Source organism: Myodes glareolus, chromosome 18, assembly GCF_982192425.1.
Source record: "Myodes glareolus chromosome 18, mMyoGla1.1, whole genome shotgun sequence".
Lineage (NCBI taxonomy): Eukaryota > Metazoa > Chordata > Mammalia > Rodentia > Cricetidae > Myodes > Myodes glareolus.
In genome coordinates this window covers 11,307,635-11,329,043 of record NC_142043.1, presented here as the reverse complement: position 1 = coordinate 11,329,043, position 21,409 = coordinate 11,307,635, and the positions used below count along the sequence as shown (strand labels likewise).

General features: G+C 51.2%; 1 protein-coding gene across 1 annotated transcript in view; it reads right to left on the bottom strand.

Moving 5' to 3' along the window:
* The window catches only part of Ptk7 (protein tyrosine kinase 7 (inactive)), a 63,645-nt gene that overhangs the window by 19,002 nt on the left and 23,234 nt on the right, over positions 1 to 21,409 (bottom strand). Inside the window, exons 2-7 of the mRNA XM_048445306.3 lie at positions 4,786 to 5,073; positions 4,139 to 4,241; positions 3,580 to 3,770; positions 3,337 to 3,487; positions 1,329 to 1,477; positions 828 to 1,094 (exon numbers count right to left, since the gene is read on the bottom strand). Of these exons, the coding sequence (XP_048301263.3) occupies positions 828 to 1,094; positions 1,329 to 1,477; positions 3,337 to 3,487; positions 3,580 to 3,770; positions 4,139 to 4,241; positions 4,786 to 5,073 (1,149 nt within the window). The remainder of the gene's footprint in view (positions 1 to 827; positions 1,095 to 1,328; positions 1,478 to 3,336; positions 3,488 to 3,579; positions 3,771 to 4,138; positions 4,242 to 4,785; positions 5,074 to 21,409) is intronic.

The following is a 21,409-nucleotide window of genomic DNA, read 5'->3' as shown; positions in this document are numbered from 1 at the left end:
ACCCCCGAGCCACTGCCAGCCACAGCAAAGCCGCTTTAAAAAGCCTGCGGAGTACAATGAGCTACAACAGAACTGTCATTTGAGCACTGCTGGTTCTCAAAGAGAAAGAGAAAGAAGCTGGCTCAGCGGGTAAAATGCATGTTGCATGCGGATCTAGTCTGCAGTTACAGGACTCGTGTAAGACCTGTTACGGTGGTACACATCTGGAACCCCAGAACTGGGCAGTAAGGACGGAAGGATGCTAAAACCCGCTGGGGAAGCCAGTGCAAAGAGCAAGCTCTGGGATCTAGGCTCAGTGAGACAGTGAGAGCCCATGTCTCACAGTGGACAGTGAGAGAAAGGCACACTGACCTCTGGCTTATACACACACAGGTGAACACACCACACACACACACACACACACACACACACACACACACACACCACACACACACACCGAGAAAGAGGGAGATCTTTTTCATCTGTAACATCTGATCTTTCCAACTATCTTGTTATGGATAAGGAGACAGAGCCCTGCAGCTCAGGGAACATGATCACAGTGGTTACTCTGTGCATTGTGTGCAGAATGGGATCCAGGTCTCCAGACTTCCAGACAGTATTCATCCTCCGAGGTCAGGGGACTACTCTCCGGGCAGGGCTGGTTTACTTCCTCTGGTGTACCACCTCTACTTCTGTGTCTGGCACACTGCTGCCAGATGACCAACATTCCCAAGAGCCCAGAGCCTGGAGCGGTATACACCAAGGAAACCTCGATCCACCACACCCACACCCCAGACCTCCTAGGCTCCTACACAGACCTCCTCGCCCTTCAGGGAATGAATACTCACTGGCCACAGTGATGTTGACATCCTGTCGCCGCTGACCAGCAAGGTTGGCTGCATGGCAGGTGTAGACGCCAGCGTCACTCTCAGCAATAGCGGCAAACACAAGCTCATGACCCTTCTGGTAGACCTTGCCATAGGCAGGAAGCCGGACTCCGGCATGTTCCCACCATACACTGGGAGTAGGCAGACCCTGGGGAACTGGGCAGGTAACACGCTCCTCACCACCAGCTGTGAACACCCGTGGTTCAAATGGCAACATGTCTTCAATCTCTGCAAGGAGGGGAGGAGAAGGTAGACTGCCTGACTGCCTTGGGCATCTAAGGACGGGGTGCCTCACAATAAGCTGCCCCTCAGCCACAATTCCTCCTCTTGGCATCCTCTTTTAGCCCAGAGTTCTTTTCCTCTTTCTGCACTCCAAGCTGGTGGCTGAGCCAAACGAGGGTCCTAAATCTCCAGGAGCCACCAACACTGGACACAGCGCCTACCTTCACACCAGAGACCCACCTGCCAGGTGAAGCGTGGCATCCAGGACGATGGGTGGGCCCCTCTGCCCCTGGCCAATGCAACGGTAGACTCCTGCATTTCGCGGCCGGACCTGGGTCAGCAGCAGAGAGCCATTGGCAAACACCACAGCTTTGCGGAGGTGAGGGGGGCTGTGGAGGGAAGAGGGCACTGTTAGATGTGGCCCTAGGCCTCCTTCTGACACAAGATGCCATGGCATTTCATGTTGCAAGGGCCTGTGTTGTGGGAAGAGTGCATATGTGCACTTGGTCATGGGTATGTGCAGGTTGTAATTTTCTTTTCTTGTTCTTAAACTTATTTTATTTTATGTAAGTATTTGCCTGTGTGTCTATCTGCACCATGTGCATGCTTAGTGTCAGCAGAGGCCAGAAGAGGGCGCCAGATACTCTGGAACTGGAGTTAGACAGCTGTGGGCTGCCATGCAGGGGCTTAGAATCAAACCCAGATGCTCTGCAAGAGCAGGAAGTGCTCTGAACTGAGCCATCTCTCCAGCCTCTCTTTCTTTTTCCCAGGCAGGGTTTCACTGTGTTTCCCTGGCTGGCCTGCAATTCTCTATGTAAACCAAGCTGGCCTAGAACTTACACAGAACCTCCTGCCCCTGCCTTCTGAATTCTGGGATCAAGATGTATACTATCAAGTTTGGCAGCCTCCTTCCTTCCTTCCTTCCTTCCTTCCTTCCTTCCTTCCTTCCTTCCTTCCTTTTTTGTTTGTTTTTGTCTTTCAAGACAGGGCTTCTCTGTGTAGCCCTGGTTGTCCTGGAACTCACTCTGCGACCAGGCTGGATTTGAACTCAGGGTTCCGCCTGCCTCTGCCTCACAAAGGGGTTAAAGGTGTGAGCCACAGCACCACTTTTTTCCTTTTAATCTTTTTTATTTCATGCATACTGGTGTTCTGCCTACACGTATGTCTGGACTGCTGGCCAGCCCCAGGTCCACCTATCTCTGCCCCTCAGCGCTGGGGTTCCATGCACACGGCCACACCTCGCGTCCTCACACAGGCACCGAGGATCTGTACATGATCTTCATGTTTCTCAGCAATCACTTTACCCACCAAGCCACCTCTTCAGTCTCTGAGCTCCAATTTTTCATCCCCCTGCCTCTTATATATTGGGATTGCTAGCACAAGTTGCCATGCTCAGTTTGCAGGTGCTTTCCAACTGCAGAGAACTCAATTTTGGGGAAGGAGGGTGAGGCAGAGCGCAGTGTAAGTAAGAGAAAGTCAGGGTAGTGAGGCCGCCTTCCTGTAGGCACCCCAGCTTCAAGGACAAGCGCCTCCAAGCCAAATCAGACGGTCTGATGATGTCCTTAGCCTACGGTGCCCCTAGCCTATGGTACCATGCCCACCATGCCCACCATTATGTTCAGTACCACAAAGGCCTTTTCTCCTCTCCTATAGTCTGGACAAGCATCCTGATAGAAGGACAAACCCTCCCTGAAGTTTCAGAGACATTTGCCTCCTCCTAGAATGTGTGTGTGGTGGATATCAGTATCATCTTGGACCTTTCTATGAAGGCTGTAACCACAGCCCCCTCTCCTCTCCCCACCCGCCTCCCCTCTGGTATTCAGAACTTTCTCAGCTGCTTCTACAACTCTCGTCCCAAATCTATCTCCAATTTCTTCTCGACAGCCTGCTGAATAACTACATGGCTTTTAGCCTGTGTAACACGACAAGCAGTCCAGCCATAAGGGGTGGGGAGGCCGCAGACGAAACACAGGATGGGGTCCACAGCAAGCTTAGGCAGCACTTGGGCTCTCTGGCAACACCTGTGTTCTCACCCCTGGGTCTCTACTCCTCATCCCAGACCCACGTGGGCAAGAACTGAAGGGAATTATGGCACAGTCATGGCTAGATCATGAAGTGTCTATGTGAGAATCACAGAAGGCACTTCCTAGAACTTCCCTTTGTGGGTCTCTTTCAGCCACACTGCCATCTGCTGGGAATCTGCAGAAATACAAGTTCACGATGAACAAGCCTAATGCCCACGTCTTACCGGCTGCGGTTAGTGATGGGGGTCTCATCCTCAAAGACCCACTGGAGGCTCGGGGGTGGCTGGGCTGAGAACTGGCAGTGAAACATGGCCTCCTCGTTCCTTGCTACAACGACATCCTGAGGCGCCAGCACCACCCTGGCAAAGCTTTCATCTGTGGGAGGGGAAACATGGAGGGGTGAGCAGGCAGGGCAGTGAGCCCCCTCTTTGCTCAGCCTCCCCTCTTCTCTCCCCCGACAGGCTCACCTGCAATGCTCAAGGTGAAGTTCTGGCTGCTACAGGCTTGGCCAAAGGCATTGTGGGCACAGCAGGAGTAGAGGCCACTATGCTCAGGGCTGGCCGGCCGTAGGGTCAAGTTCCTCTCCTTGCTGCTGACTGTGTGGGTGCTCTGATCGTCAGAGAGGGGGGTCCCATCTCGGAACCACTGGTAGGTAGGCCTGTCGTGGGAATGGGTGTCATAAGCAGCCAAAAGAGGATCAGACTCAAAAGTCTAACTGAACACTCCAGTTTGCAAGTGGAGGAATGGGGGCCTGAGGAGGGGAGTCACGTGTAGTGCAGGGACAGAAGCGGAGAGATGGCAGGTCTGTCTGTTCCTAGAATTCAGGGTCATCCCACGCAGTGCTCACCTTCTCCAGCCACTAGAGGCTGGCGGTCATACTTAGGGAGGGGTGGGCGCACTTGGGGAGGAGTGGGGAGCAATCTGGGTGGGCGGGGGTGGTTACGGCATCAGGCAAAGTAGAGAAGCACGGATGCTAGGACTTGGGGTGACATCGCTATCTGTCTCCCACTCTCCCTGGCTTCTTACCGAGGGTGCCCGTCAATGTGGCAACGAAGCGTGACCTGGGTCTGCGGCTGGATCTCGGCTTCTGAGGCTGGATGCTTCAGGACCACAGGACCTGCCTCGATCCCTGGAGCAGAGGCCACACAGTGAGAGCAGAGCAACGGGGAAACGTGGAAGGGGAGGAGGACACCATGGAGCCGCAGGCTCTGGAGCCACACGTGCAGGTAGGCACTGTGAAGCTACGGTGAGACCACGGCAGACACAGATCGTCACATTTAATACATGCCAAGGACGTCCATAAAAGCCTCTGGCAGATAAACGGAACTTGAAGCGGTAGTGGGGAAGCTGGGAAAATAGCTGTGGGAATAGTGTATGCTCGGCATATGTGGGACTCTGGGTCCAGCACACAGCAAAGAAAGGGGAAGGGAGGGGCTGGGAGGGTGAAGGGCAGAGGACAGGGTGGGGAAGCAGAAGATGGAAAGACAGAAGACAAGTGAGGAGAGAGGGAGGAAGGCAAGTCCCTCTTCTCCACGCAAGCAGTACCACAGCTAAACCCTTCCTGTCCCATTCAAGTGAAAGTAGGAGAAACTGAGGCACAAGGCTCCCCGGACTCAGCTGCTGAGTCTGACGGGTGCACAGGCACGGTACCCGCTCTCTAAACGGGCTCTCACATTTGATGTTGAAGGAGGCGTTGGCACTGCGGGCTTCCTCGCCAGTGATGTTATCCCGAGCCACACACTGGAAGGCACCAGAATCCTGAAGCCGGTCCACAGCTGCAAAGCTCAGGCTGCTGCCCTGGGCAAAACGTCGCTCCGTGTCCTGGACAGGCACTCCATTGAGCAGCCAGTGCACCTCCACTGGGCCCGGGGCCTCAACTTCACAGCGGAGCAGTGCCCGGCGTCCTTGCAGTGCATCCTGGGAAGACGGCTCCTTGATGAAGACGATCGCTGCCTGGGCACCTGCGGAAGTGGGAGGAGTTGACACTGCGGAAGTGGGAGGGGTTGACACCTCCATCCTAACAAGGAGGAAAGGGGCTATGGACACAGCTGGCCAATGAACACAGGATAAAGGACGAGGCTGGAGCTGCCAACAATGCACCGAGGAGCTCAAATTGCATTGGGGACTCTGCAGGATCCAAAGACAAAGCACACTCTGGTCAAGGGACCTTGAGTTCTGAGGACGCACAGGACCAACACACAAGTGGTCACGCAAATGCCAAGTAGATGGCGTGGGCAGCTGGTGCCTGTAGGGTGCGGGTGTGGAAGGGAGCCTCGGGGTCTGGATGGGGGCCGACTGCATCAGGCTTCCCAAAGAGAAGGGCCCCAGACCTACAGGACCAGATCCTAGGTCTTGATGCTAAACCGGGGAGCAGGGGACATCACAAGCAACCCAACCCTCCCTTACCGACCCCAGAATCAAGGCACAGAATGAAGTTCAATCTTGACCTAAAGAACATTGTGGGAAGACGGTGACTTAGTCTGAAACACCCGAGAGCAGCAGCAACAGAGGTGGGGAGAAGCTCTGGAGCCAAAGGCGATGCTTTGGGAGACGCCGTCCTTTTGCTGGACACAAGCCACAGCAGACATGCAAAGGCCATCCTAACGTCCTCTATTCCTAGCACTAAAGTCCAGGAGCAGCCAAAGCCACAGATTTCCATGTAAAGATGTCTGCTTTTCTGCACCATGATCACTCACCTTCGGTCACAACTAGGGGAACAACCAGGACCAAAGAGGGGCCCCACAACCAAAGGCAGAAGCACACCAGGGGGAACAGGGGAGACCAAACACCTGTGCTGAGCAGATGGCCTAGGGAGGTGGAGGGCAGGGCTGGACACGTGGGCGGCATGGTTAGAGCAACGTCACCCGGGAGGAACACACCGGGCTTTGTTCCTGCCCCGTGTGGGTGCCGTGCAGAGCCCTGGAGCCACTAGGCTTGAACATGGAAGAAATGTTCCCAGTCACCAAGAAGAAACAGGCTGAGGACCATGGAAGGGCAGGGAGACACTAACAGGGTCACTGTCCAAGTCGCTGGGGATCAGTCACGACCTAGCGAGCACTCTCCAAGAACCCTGGAGTGAGGTTTGGTTCTTCCAGGCTGAGACTCTGTCTTCTCATAGACTCAATGTCTCGACAAGTCCTAGAATCCAGAAGGGCTGGGTCCAGATGAGGGGCTATTCTGGTACCAGTCTATCTCCCAATCTCCCCAAATTCCACATCTCCTGACATGAAACATTCACAGGGAGCTAGAGGTGTCCTAAAGTCTCCTTGTTGCTTCTCAATGGGGCCCTATTGGTTCTCTGGCTAAGAAAATTCTCTACCAAGCAGGGTGATCCCTCCCACTGTGCCAGTTAACAAATATACCTTCAGGCACTGCTGAGCACCCCCAGTTACCATGCCAACCCAGACACTCCCCTATACACTTCTAAATACTCCGCAGGGGTGTGGTCCTGCCCCTGCTAGGCATCACGGTACAGCCCCTGTGTCATACCGAACAGTAAGCTCATGCCCAGAAATATGAAGGATGTGCTAAAGATCAGATAACTCACATGTTCAAAGCCAGGCCAGTAACTCAAAGAAGCCAGCTCCTCACCCAGCCTGCCCTGGAAATACCTGACCCTATAAAGGGGAGTCAGTTTCCACACTCAAGTACTGCGACACACAAACCTCCCACAGACAACACCAGGCTCACAAAGACACTCAAAGAATACTGGTTGACCTGAATAAAATTCATGTCTGGGACAGGCTTAACATCAGGAACACTTGCCAGCCACCTCCTGTGACAGGAAGATTCAGTTGTAAATACAACTCACCAAAACCTTGGGACCGTCAACCCGTAACACCAGGGTGTTCACCAAAGAACACCAAAGCAGAGAGATCTTTGTGGTAGCCAGGGTATCCAACTTGTTCCTCAGAACAGCATGGATGCAGAGCAACACCAGACTGTAAACCTGCTTAAAACATCGTGAGTCTAAAAAAACCCAAATGCATGTGTTTGTATGTGTACACATGTGTACATGTATGAAGAGGCCAGAGGTCAGCCTCAGGTATCATCCCTCAGGAGCTCCCCATCTTTGCTCTCTGGCACAGGGTCTCACTGATCTGGAACCTGTCGAGCAGATCAGACTGTCTGGCCAAGGGGTCCCCAGGGAGCCTGTCTGGTGCCTCTCTGGTCCTAGGATCCCAGGCATATGCCACCATACCTGGATTCTTATGTGGCCTAGGGTCTTCACGCCTGGGTGCCAAGCACTGTACCAGTTTGCGATGGTTTTATTGATTTGTTTGTGCTTAGATACGAAGCTCTGAGGACAATCCCTTAGAACTGGTTCTCTCCTGGCACCATATGGGTTCCAGGAATTGGACGCAGGTCATTTATCAGGCATGATGACAAGTGCCTTTCTCCGTTCAACCATCTTACTGTTTAAACTCATGAGATTTTTCTTTTCTTTTGCGGGGAGGTGGGAGCAGTCTAATTGTGTGAGTTTTTTTTTTTTCTTAAAGGTTAATTTCCTTTTTAAACGTGTGTGTGTGTCCAGATTCAGACAGATCAGACTCAGATCTGTCGTCCTCCGTGTGCTCCATGTTATGAGCCATGATGCAGCTATGTATGTGACGTGCCTTGGCCAGAGTTGGCCATTCATAAAAGGCAGCTATATTTCCTGCTCAAGGACTCAAATTCTCAGAACATTAGAAAACTCTCCTCATGCCACGGCCCAGGGATATGCCCAAAGCAGGGAAAGCAGACGGACCACCACCGGAGAGCAGAAGACAACCAGATGGTGGACAGGATGAGGGAACAGCCCTGGGGGTGCAGGAACCACAGACCACCTGCCACAGAAATCTGAGAGGACAGCAGCCCAGTCACCCCGACCTCGCTCCCCACATCCTCTCCTAGGGCCAGAGCTAAGATGCTCTAGAGCGGCAACCAGAGATGCTGCATTCCCAGACTGCCACTCAGAGCGCCCCATCCCGCACCCTATGACATGGCCTGGGAAACATCAAAGCCAGGCCCCCCAGGGGCCTCAGTCCTGACGTCAGCCCACAGCAGGGCCTGGTTAGTGCTTGGCTGGAACAGACTTGATGTTTCAAAAACCAGCAGAAAGGAGCCTCCAGGCTTATCTGAGCCCCAGGTCAGTGGCCCCACATTGACTCAGAAGGCAATGGGAATGTGCCCAGACTGCCAACCTGCGTAGCTTGTGAGAGACGTTGCTCCATTGATGTTTCTGGGAACCAGAGCATCCCTGGGGCTCTTAGAAGGTGTTTGTGCAGATGGTAGGAAATGGGATACAGCCAGGCAGTGGTGGCGTACATCTTTAATTCCAGCATTCAGGAGGCAGAGGCAGGAGGATCTCTGTGAGTTTAAGGCCAGTCTGGTCTACAGAGTAAGTTCCAGAACAGGTTCCAAGCTACAGAGCAACCCTGTCTCAAAACCCAAGTGATATAGCAATGACAGAGCGGGCTTTCAGAGACTGAAGACCTATCTCAAGATGTGCATTTTGTCCCTTACCTCCGACATGAGGACGCCCTCAGTTCTGCGGTCTGGGAAAAGCCGCCTCTAGTGACTCGATGGTCCTAAGTCTCCTAAAGCTGCGCTGCCTTCCATCCCTGGGCCTTGTGGTGGAGCTGCATGACAGCAGGCAGCCTTCCTGACACACAGTGGCCCTATCCTGTTACAATCTGGGGGTGCGGCCTCGCTGTAGCCCCCGGCACCCTTTTCCCTACTAAACAATAAAGACACAAGGCTACCATCTGGGCTGTACAAGGCCTGTGTGGATTCATATTTGCTAAGTCCACAGACATCATGGAGCATCCAAACGGGAACACTGGCCAGGCAGGACTTTGCCCATGGGCACAATCGGCCCAAGAAGCAGCTTGGCAACAACATGCAGGCAGAGTCATCTCCCTCCACCAGGCAGAAACCCCAGCAGAGCCGAGCTGTGAATACCTCATGGGACAATTCCCAAGTCCTATCTTTTGGGTCTCTAACAGGCACTATACAGACATGACTGCATTGTAGCCCCAACTTCTCAGGACAAGGTCAGCTTTCACACCTCTCTGCCTGACACCCAGCTGTACTCCATAAACAACCCTGCTCTAACACCCACCCCCTGGATCATTCTCTGAGCTCCAGACCAGTCTGTGTTCATGAGTGTGTGCACAGACACGTGTGTTGACACACTAGCTGCATGGATCAAGGAGCAGCAGTAAGTTTAGTTTGGGGATTTTGTCTTGTGGTACTGGGGTTCAAACTCGGGGCCTTGAACATGCCAGGCAAGTGTTCTACCATGGAACTACACTCCTAACCACAGAGGTGTGCGTGCACGAGCATGCTTTGAAACAGGGTCTCACTACGTAGCCTTGACTGGCCTGGATCTTGGTGTATATAGACCAGGCTGACCTCCAGCTCAGAGAAATCTGTCGCCTCAACCTCCTGGGTGCTGGGATGAAATGAGCGTAGCAGCACAGCTGGCCTTAGTTCTTGGTTTTTTTTTTTTGAGACAGAGTCTTACAATGCAGCTCAAGCCAATCATGAATTTGAGATCCTCCTGCCTCCGCCTCCCAAGTACTGAGAGAACACATATGTGCCTTCACTACACACTGCCAAGCAACAGGACACTTCACATTTCAGCTCAAAGTAATCTGGGCTAAGTCAACTGCCCATCTCCCAGGGCCTAATCCTCTGACTACGAAGGAAAAAAAAAATGCCTCTAGGACCTGTATAGGCTTCAGAACCTGCATGTGACCAAATAATTTTAATTCTTTCTTCTCCCTCTTATTAAATAAAATCCCATTCTTTGGGCGAGTGTCTCAAGACCAGGCGGAGCCACCATGTGCCCTGCCAGCCCAAGCATCCAGGAGCAGGCTTCAGGAAGCCACGGGTATTTGACATGGCGGTGTGTGTTCATGAGAGTGACTGTGAGCTCATCCTCAGATGAAAAGGGTATTTCAACTCCCAGCCACAAAGAACAACCGGAGTGAGGTGAACCTCCCCAAGGCCTACCAGTCAGGCACACACACCGGCTCGCTCTTGTACACCAGAGCTCAAGACTAAGCTGCTAGCTCCAGGGTCCAGGTCTCTATGGGGGAAATCCTCAACTCCGGGTGGCCCCTGGAACCCAGACCAAAGTGGATCCTGTTGGAGCAGATACCGACAGAAATGAGGGCCAGTGTGCCAAGTTTCCATGCCCTTCTGGAGCGACAACACAAGGGCACAGGCCAGGACAAGCAGCCTTCAACTTGAGAAGCACAGATGCTCCAGAGACGGGAGCCAGTGAGGCTCCTGTCCCACACGAGGACGGTCCCCGGCATAGGACTCTCCACACGGAAACTGCTGCTTTTGTTCTTTCTCTTTAAACTTATATGCCTGCGTCTGAGTTATGCCGCGTGCATGCAGGTGCCCTTGGAGACCAGAAGAGGGCATCAGATGCCCTGGACCTGGAGTTAAACATGGCTGTGAGGCACATGCGTTCTGGAAGCCGAACCCAGCTCCTCTGCAAGAGCAGCAAGCACTCAACTGCTCGGGCACCTCTTTAGGCCCCTTGTGCATTCTTTCTTGAGAGCGGGCTTCAAACAGACTATGGTGGCCTGCCATAGAGCTGAGGGTGACCTTGACATTCCTGTTCTCTGCCTGCTAGGATTATAGGTCTGTACCACCACACTGAGTTTGTAAGGGTGCTGGGGATCAAACCCAGGTCCTTCAGAAAAGCAACCAGTGCTTTTTAACTGCTGAGCCATCTCTGCAGGCCCCACTGGTTAACTTTTGAGGACTACGTCTCCATTACTGCGGGAATAAAGCACAGGCATGGATCCCAAGCCCAGGCATCTCCAGCTCACCCGGGCTGGGATGTGAGGCTGGAGCTGAAATTCCCACCTGCTCTAAGGGGACCGTGTGCAGTTTCGCACCAAGTCTGAGGATGAGCACAGAATACGCAGCGTCAGGGTCATTGACACTGGCCCACAGCTAACTTCAAACCCCACACTTCTCTATATGCCCCAGGTCTACAAACGGCCTGTGCACTGGTCACTAACTGGAGTCCTACTGTCCCCAACAATCCATTCCCACAGAGCAGAGGGTAACAGGAGCTCACTGTGTTGGCCTCTGCCCCTGAGCAGGCTCCCTCAGCAGGGATTGGGGACAAACCTAAGGGGCTGGTCCTCCCCCTCCAGCCTCAGAACTGCACGGTCCACTTCCAGGAGGTCACGTGTCTAGCACCACGTGGATCCACAGCCCCTGGCCACACTACAGGTGTGGCTTTCTCTGTCTTCCACAGGGGAGGTGGAACTTGACAGCTGCCACACCCTGAGAGACCCTCATACAGCTGTGCATGTCTCCAAGGAACCAGCATAGATTAAAACTCAGAGTGAAGTAGTGCAATCTTGAGGAAGAACCATGGGTTAGGGAGCCCTGGTTCTAGTCCTCCTAGATTGTAACCCTAGCTGACCACCCCCGCCAGCCTCCAACACACGGCTCTGAATGAATTAGTTCCAAAGATGCTGGGGAGCATCCGAGACTCAGAGGTCCCGCTCCACAGGCTGCTTCCCCACCCCAGCCTCCAGCTGTACAGTTGGCTCCCATTTGGCAAATGTGGGGCTAGGCCTTGGAGGGATTGTGAGCCTCTACACGGCAGGTGCATGGGGCGCGAGGCAGCTGGGGACAGAGGAGGATCTGTCATCTCTGCTGTGACCCTCCCTCTCCTAGGCTCAGCCTCCTTATAAGACCCTCTACTGCTCCTCTATGCACTGAGGCCATGTGCCACACCCACATGGAGGGCGGACATTTGTACGCATGGTAACAGCTCTGTGTCCCTCCCGGTGACTAGGACATTAGGAAAAAGCGCCCCATGAGCACATACAGCCGTGTTCTCAACCCTCCTAATGCTCCTCATGTTCTGGTGACCCCATCCTTAAAATCATCTTCACTGCTACTTCATAACTGTAATTGTGCTACTGTTATGAACGGCAGTGTAAACATCTGTGCTTCCTGATGGTCTTAGGTGACCCCTGAAAGGGTCATTCTGCAACCCCTCCCCAAAGGAGTCTCGACCCACAGGTTGAGAACAGTCTGTGAATGCCGAGCTCACCTGAAATAGCGGTCTAGATCTATCTTCATCTACCACAGTCACTGTGGGTTTTCTCTACAGGCCCGAGTTTCCCATCTGGAAGAAGGACGCCTGGAACAGATTATTTACACCACCCCCATCTTACATGAGGCCATTTAAATGTAGCTTAATTTGAACTGAAATCCCTGTGGGCTGGAGAGACGGTTCAGCAGTTAGAACAGGCTGCTCTCCTTGAGGACCCAGGTTCAGGTCTCAGTACCCACATCTGGTAGATCAGTCACCTCTAACTTCAACTCCAGGGACTTGGGGCTCTGCGAACCCTCTCGGCACCATGCGGTGGTGCGCCTTCAATTCCAGCACTCAGGAGGCAGAGGCAGGCAGAGCTCTGTGAGTTCAAGGCCAGCCAGGTCTACAGAGTGAGTTCCAGGGAGCTAGGGCTACACAGAGAATCCCTGTCTCAAAAAAACAAAAGAAAAAAAAATGAAATAAAACAAAAAAGCACACCCCTCCACACCAAGTTTTAGAATAATAAAAATAAAATGAAATAGTTGAAAATTCTCTTCCTCAAGCCACATTCCAAGTACTTAGAGTCACATCAAGTGACCAGCCTGCGGTCACTATACTGAATCACCAGAGAAAACTGCTTCACCCTGGAAGAGTGCGCTCAGTGGTCTAGCCTGCAGTCACCATACTGAACGACCAAAGGAAACTGTTTCACCCTGGAAGAGTGCGCTCAGTGGTGTAGCCTGCAGTCACTATACTGAATCACCAGAGAAAACTGCTTCACTTTGGAAGAGTACACTCAGTGGTCTAGCCTGCAGTCACCATACTGAATCACCAGAGGAAACCGCTTCACTCTGGAAGAGTGCGTTCAGTGGTCTAGCCTGCCCACCTCTGCAGGCTCTGAAAGACGATGTGTTGTTTCTGACAAGGAATTTTCAACACTGGTCAGCAGTATTTATTTCTGTATCTGTACATATATGATAGTGTGTGTATTGTGTATGTGGTATATGTGTGTGTGATGTGTGCTGTATCTGATGTGTGTGTGTATGACATGTGTTGTGTGGGTGATATGTGCGTGATGTGGTGTGTGGTGTGTGTGTGGTGTGTTATGTTGTGTGATATGTTGTGTGTGTATGAGAAGGGGGGAGAGAGAGAGAGAGAGAGAGAGAGAGAGAGAGAGAGAGAGAGAAGATGCAAACCAGAGGCTGACAGCTGCTATCTTTCCCAATCAGCCTCTACCTTATATATTGAGGCAGAGTCTCTCTCTTGAACAAAGAACTCTTTTTTCAGCTTGTGTAGTTAGCCAGCTTACCTCCTGTGCACCGGGATTTTAGGTGCACACCACGCCTGTCTCCCAATTATGTAGGTTCTGGAGATCTAAACCTAAACTCTAAACCTCATGTTCATGTGACCCACAGCCCGCTTTTATAGACAAGGACCCTGGAGTTAGGGTCTCCTCATAAATGGCAGAAGGGGTGCCTGCTCCTGGTCATGTCTGGTTCTCAGGCCCATCTTTCCAGGAAGCCACCCACGGTAAACCATGGCTTTTCTGTCCACTGAGTCCCCTTCAGCACCACTCCTCACAACCATTCTGCTGGGTTCGATATAAATCCTTTTGTTAGGATTATTCTAAAATATAATATTTTTTAGGAGATTCTTATTTTATTTCTAACTATGCACGTATGTATGTGGGTGTGTGCATGTAAGCGCAGTTACTAATGCAGGCCAGGAGGGGGCACCTGGAGCTGGAGTTAGAGGTGACTGTGAGTCATCCAATACGGGTGCCGGGAACTGAAATCAGTTCTCCAGGCATGCACACAGCTATTTCTAACGTGTAAATGGTCTTGTACTGTGTCTTCTCTACAGGCAGTTTTCACTTCCATTTACCATTGTGAGGCTCCTTTTCTATGGCCTTCACCTGCACCTCGTTTGGGCAGGAGAAGCAGAGAAAGTCCTTTTTCAGAGGGATGAGGAGATGGCTCGGAGACCAAAGAGGACTTGCTGCCTCCCAAAGGTCAGTTCCTAGCACTCACATCAGGCTGCTCCAGGGAATCTGAGACATCTTTTGCCTTTGTGGGCACCTGAACACACATCACACACACACACACATCACACATACACATCACACACACACACACCACACACACATACATACACCACACACACACATCACACATACACATCACACACACATACATACACCACACACACACACACACATCACACACACACATCACACATACACATCACACACACACACCACATACACACACACAGACATCTCACATACACACACCAAACATACACACCACACATCACACACCACACACCACACACATACATACACCACACACACACCACACATACACATCACACACACACCACACACACACATCACACACACACACACACCACACATACACATCACACATCACACACACACACACACATCACACACATATCACACATCACACACATCACATACATCACTCACACACACACACACATAAACAAATAAATAAAAATAAATCTTAAGCCTGGAATGGTGGCACACACCAATTTAATTCCAGCAGCAGGAGGCAGAGGCAGGAGGATCCATGAGTTCAAGGTCAGCCTGATTTACATAGCAAGTTTCAGAACAGCCAAGGCTATATAGTGAGACCATCTCAACAAAATTTATTTTTTTTAAACAAGAGGCAGCTGGGCACAGTTGTCCATACTCTGACATTCAATCTTTACCACATACTTTCCTCCCTACATGCAGAGGAACTCTTGTTCCCCTTAAGCGTCTGGGTTTCCTCAGGGGCCTGAACATATCACACACACACACACACACACACACACACACACACACACACACACCCCTCCTGTTCTCCAGTCTCCTCGCTTCGAAAGTTGTCTGAGAGGCTCACTTCAGCTGGATTCAGAGAACTAGAGCATCGTCATTCTCCTATTTTTATATTCAGAAATGTTCTGCAAACCACATCCCCAGCAGCCAAGGGAGCAGAATGTGAGGAAATCACTTTGCTATGTCATGATGTGGAAGGCCTCAGGCAAGCTGCATCTGCCACACGGCAGGGGCATGCAGTGATGGCGAACACATGTGCAGCAGGCCAGGGCACCCCGTGGCAGTCAGGCTGTCCTCTAGCGGGAGGGCCCAGGAGTCAGTTCACACACAGGCCCTTGCCTGCCTTCCCTCCCAGAAAAGAGTCACCCCACCTGCCTTACCAACCTGCCTCAAAGATCTAACGGTCAAGTGGACACAATAGAGGGGAGGAAAACCAGGGCCGCGGGGAAGTGCTGATGGCTCGGGCAAGGTTTATTCTCCTGGGGTTGTGGGTGAGGATGCTGGGGCAAGTCTGCCCAGCTCTCTGCCTGAGCCATCCAACACTCTCCTCTCTGCCACTTCTGCTGCCACAGCGGCTGGAAATGGTGACTCTAATGTACAGGAGAGGTTGGCAAAGCCTTGAATGTCATTAAATGAAGCACAGCTGCTGTCAGCTGTCACTCAAAGGCAGAGCCCTGCCTGCCCATACTTGACTGAGGGAGCACCTGTGGCCTGGGTGGGCCAGCTGCTTGGTTAGCGTCAGCCATTGGATGTCTCCATCCACTTCGCGACTCCACACAAACACCATCGTACTGCTAGTATTGCAAACTCACATCACAATGACTTAGGATTTCTAAATTTTATTTATTTATTGGTTTTCTCTGCAGTGCTGGGGATTACACCTTGCCTTATGCACCCAGGTGAACAGCTTATCACTGGGCTGAGGCATGGCTCTGGTTCCGAGCACTGGCTGCTCTGGCAGAGGGCCCAGGTTCTCTTATTTTAAATCTGTATTTACAGTTGCAATGTATGCCACGGGTGTGCAGGTGCCCACAGAGGCCAGAAGAGGGTGCCAGAGCTCCTGGAGCTGGAGCTGTTGGCAGCTGTGAGCCACTGATGTGGGTGCTGGGAACTGAACTCAGGACCTCTAGACGAGCAGCCAGTGCTCTTAACCACTGGGCCATCTCTCCAGCCCCTCACTACTCACGACTTTACAAAAAACTTTCTGGATTTGATCCCCAGCAAAACACACACGCACTCACACATCCACGCACACGCACTTTGCCTCCCAAAAGCAACTTTAAAAATACATCAATTAGAAAATGTACTCTGGGTAAAGATGGCAAAGTAAGGATTTCAATTTCTAAATCAATAACAAAAGATGAAAACAATCAGCTGATGAAGAAAGAACAGAAACAACTCCTTACAGTTATTTTTAAAAAGCAGCAAAAGCTTGCAGTGCAGGGCCAGATGCTCTCAGCCGAGGGCGGCCTACCCTGGGGGCAAACATCATAAGACAGCGCACACACACAAAGCGCAAGAAACAAGAGCTCTTCAGAGCAGCTGATGCAATAACTGGTTTGAATAGCAAAAAAAAGACAAAGACCTAAGGTTTACTTTGTGCTCACTCTGCCAGTCTGTAGTCAGGCCCTGGAAGGCCCCAAGGTCTGGCTTTACTTAAGTCTCCCTCGGTTCCTGAAATGACAGGCAGACCCAGAAGAGACAGGAGGGGAGGGGAAGGGACAGGGAGAAACGCGCAGAGAGACTGAGGAAGAGACAAAGAAAAAGTGGGACCAGGGCAGAGGGAGAATGGGGACCAATGGGCAGAAAGATACAGACCGGTGAACTGAGAGACAGCTGGGGAGACACAGGAGGAAGACAGACAAGTCAGGGTAGTTGCGAACCACACAGGGCTCCCTTTGTCTGCAGCACCGGTCCTGCTCTCCTAACTGACGCTCACTGCCCCTGACTCTGCACACAGACTGAGTGAACATTAGACCCAAACAGTCACTGGTCACGGGCCCTGGGGTCTGTCCAGAGCAACAGCGCACAAGGAAGGTGATAGCTTTGTCTATGGGGGAAACAGAGTGGTGGGGGGCACGCACCTGTGCAAGATTCCGATGTTTATAATGGAGAGCCCTCAATTTAGAGGCTCCTGGTAAATTATTTACCAGGAAGAATACAATGCCTTCCCTGGCCTCATCCATTATTCAGCTTAAGAAATGTGCCATATTGTTACACTTCCTGACATCTAAAAATGGTCTGAGCCATTAGGCCAGGAGCAAGATGAAGGTGGGGCCATTGCTACCCAACTCTCCAGAACCCTTGACCCAGCAGACCCGCAGCTCTGGGACCTTACAAACCACGCCTCAAAGCCACAGCAGCTGTGCATGGAGGCACAGGCCAGTAATCACAGTTACTTGGGAAGCTGAGGCAGGAGGATTACATTCAAGGTGAGCTTGGGCTGTATAGCAAGTTTGAAATGAGCTTAGCCAACTTTGTCTCAAAATAAAACTGTAAAAGGCCTGGGAACTGGGTATGGAGAGATAGTTTAGCGGTAAGAGCACCGGATGCTCTTCCAGAAGACCTGAGTTCGGTTCCCAGCACTCATATGGTGGCTCACAATTGTCTCTTACTCCAGTTCCATAGGAACAGAACCTCCGTGGGCACCAGATAGAGACTTGATGTACAGAAGACAGATGCAGGCAAACAACCACACACATGAAAATAAAAAAGGAAATAAGGAAATGGCTCAGTGGTAGAGTCACCGCCCTAGCACACCCAAGGTCCTGGGTTCAGTTCCAGCATGGGGATGAGGAGAGAGCACAGCTTACCTCCCAGAGAAGGCCAGGTCCGGGCTCGACTGTGAGAACCCAAGGGCATCCCGGGTCCATGTCCCAGGAACACATAACTGTGATCTGAACCATCAAGAGTTCACCCTCTCCCAAGAAGGAAACTGCCTCGCTTGAACCTTGGGCAACACAGCTCCCAAAAGGTTTACGGATCAAGTGAGCGTCCTGGATACTAGGTGCCCAGCACTGAACACGGCATCTTCCTTAGGCCTCCACTGCTCACTGATGTCACTTGCTCTCTACTTTGCAAACCCATGACCAGGACAAATGGTCTACAGGAAACCCAGAGAGTCACACAGCTTCAACCCGGGGGTGGGGTGGGGTACGAGGAAGATGAGCCAGAGTTCAGAGGCTGGCGAGCTAGCAAAGGGGCTCAGTGGGTAACGGTGCTTGCTGCCAAGCCTGACCCAACCCGTGACCCATGTGGAAGGAGACAGGTGACTTACACAGGCTGTCCTGTCCTTTCCTTCCGCACTGTGGCACAAAGTGCCCCCGTCTATAACATAAATAAACCTAAAGAAAGACAAGCTCATGGGGCTGGAGAGATGGCTCAGAGGTTAAGAGCATTGCCTGCTCTTCCAAAGGTCCTGAGTTCAATTCCCAGCAACCACATGGTGGCTCTCAACCATCTGTAATGGAGTCTGGTGCCCTCTTCTGGCCTGCAGGCATACACACAGACAGAATATTGTATACATAATAAATAAATAAATAAACAAATATTTTTTTAAAAAAAAAAAGAAAGAAAGACAAGCTCATGGGAGACCGAGAGAGCCACCTCCCCACACAAGGACAGAAGGTCCTGCCCAGAAAACTACACGGATTTAAAGCATGTGACACAGTTTCAAATCTACTCACTCACCAACAGACACACACATTTAGTCTCAATTCAAGAGGCAGAGCTCAGTAAAAATCAACTTGATGGGATGTAGAATCACCTAGGAGACCAGACTGTGGGCGTGTCTATGAGGGTGTTTCCAGCCAGGAGTAACCGACCTTCAGACCCCATCCTGAATGTGGGCAGCACCATCCCTGACACTGGGGTCCTGCACTGAATGAAAAAGGAATGCTGGGAACGTGGATATGAGGTGACAGCTGCCTCCCTACTACTATGGAGGACTGTACCCCCTCAAACTGTGAGGCACAAAACAAAAAAACAAAAACAAACAAAACCCTTCTCCTTCAAGTTGTTTTTGTCAGGGAGAAATGGTAACATATTGAGACTAGTTCAACTCCAAGGCCCTGAGTGCGGACCCATGAAGAAGGCTGAGACAGAGCCAGATCAACAAACAAAATTCATGAATTCATGATAGTATTGTCAATGCTGCTGTTTTTTTATGCCCGAAAGTGTCTGTCTTATTGCTCTGAAGGATGCTAGAAAAAAGTACTTAATTATTGTGAAAACTGGTAATAAATAAATGAATTTATTTTCCATTTTTTATTTATTTTCAATTTCAATTTTATTTTTTTGAGACAGGATCTCACTATGAAGCCTGAAACTCACTTTGTTAACCAGGCTGACCTTGGACTCACAGAGATCTGCCTGCCTCTGTTTCCAGAGTGCTGGCTGGGATTAAAGGTGTGCGTCACCACAGTCAGCCATTTTCCTTTCTAAAAAACAGCGGTATCTCAGGATAATGAAGCTAATAGGAGGTCTGCCTTTATAGAAATATCTAGCTAATAAATAGAGAATCATTATTTTATAGTCCTCTAATGAGATCACGGTTCTAGAGCGATTACTGATGGCTGCTAACCTCAGAAAGACAAACAGATGTTATGTGTCTACTGAGGGAGACACACACAGAAAAAAGAAAATCAAATCCAGACGCAATAAAGCCTGGAGACCCAGTGTTCATTACTAACAGGCTCAGGAATCTCTCTAAACTAATTTGGAAGGAGGAAAAAAAAAAGATGTCTCAGTGGACAACCACCTGCCACAAGCCTGGTGACCTGAGTATGATTCCACATGATGGACGGCCACAATGGGCTTCACCACACGCCCACTGCCCACTAGCCACAGGGGATCACTGTGTAGCCCTGGCTGTCCTGGAACTTTCTATTTAGGCCAGGCTGACGCTGAACTCACAGAGATTCACCTGCCTCTGCCTTGTGTGATAGGATTACAGATGTGAGCCATCATGCTAAACTTTTTCTTTAAAAAGAAAAAAAAGTCACAGCTGGATGGCAACCAAGGACAGTAATGAGAACAAAGTCTATCCTGTAAGTCACATTCTCCACACTATCCCGTAGTCACACCGTCTCCACACCTATCCTGTAGTCACGCTGTCTCCACACCTATCCTGTGGTCATACCTATTCTGTAGTCACGCTGTCTCCACACCTATCCTGTGGTCACACCTATCCAGTAGTCACACCATCTCCACACCTATCCAGTAGTCACACCATCTCCACACCTATCCAGTAGTCACACCGTCTCCACACCTATCCTGTAGTCACGCTGTCTCCACACCTATCCTGTGGTCACACCTATCCAGTAGTCACACCGTCTCCACACCTATCCTGTAGTCACGCTGTCTCCACACCTATCCTGTGGTCACACCTATCCAGTAGTCACACCATCTCCACACCTATCCAGTAGTCACACCATCTCCACACCTATCCAGTAGTCACACCGTCTCCACACCTATCCTGTAGTCACGCTGTCTCCACACCTATCCTGTGGTCACACCTATCCAGTAGTCACACCGTCTCCACACCTATCCTGTAGTCACGCTGTCTCCACACCTATCCTGTGGTCATACCTATTCTGTAGTCACGCTGTCTCCACACCTATCCTGTGGTCACACCTATCCAGTAGTCACGCTGTCTCCACACCTATCCTGTGGTCACGTCTCCACACCTATCCTGTGGTCATACCTATTCTGTAGTCACACTGTCTCCACACCTATCCTGTGGTCACACCTATCCAGTAGTCACACCGTCTCCACACCTATCCAGTAGTCACACCGTCTCCACACCTATCCCATAGTCACACCGTCTCCACACCTATCCCAGTCACACCATCTCCACACCTATCCTGTGGTCACACCTATTCTATAGTCACACCATCTCCACACCTATCCTGTAGTAAACCTATCCCGTAGCCAAACAATCTCCACACCTATCCTGTAGACACACCTATCCTGTAGTCACACCTATCCTGTAGTCACACCTATACCGTAGTCACACCGTCTCCACACCTATCCCATACATTCACCACCTTCTGATGTCCATACACCCTGCATCCTCAGCACTTCCTTAGTGGCTGCTCAGACATAGCCCTGAACCAGTACGTCCCAGATAATCACCATGCCTGCCCCACAGAGAGCACACAGAAGGTACGAGCTGTGCTCACTCACCCAACTCCGTGGCAGGAGGCTCCATGAGAGGTGGGTGTACAGGAAACGGCAGCTGCTTTGTGGTGTTAACTGCAGTAGAAAACTTGATCATATTCTCCCTACCCCATGTAGCACCAGCAAAGGGTCAAAACCTAATATGGGTTCCGGGTAGGCAATTACATTAATTATCATCATTAATTCAACAAACATTTATTTAGAGCCT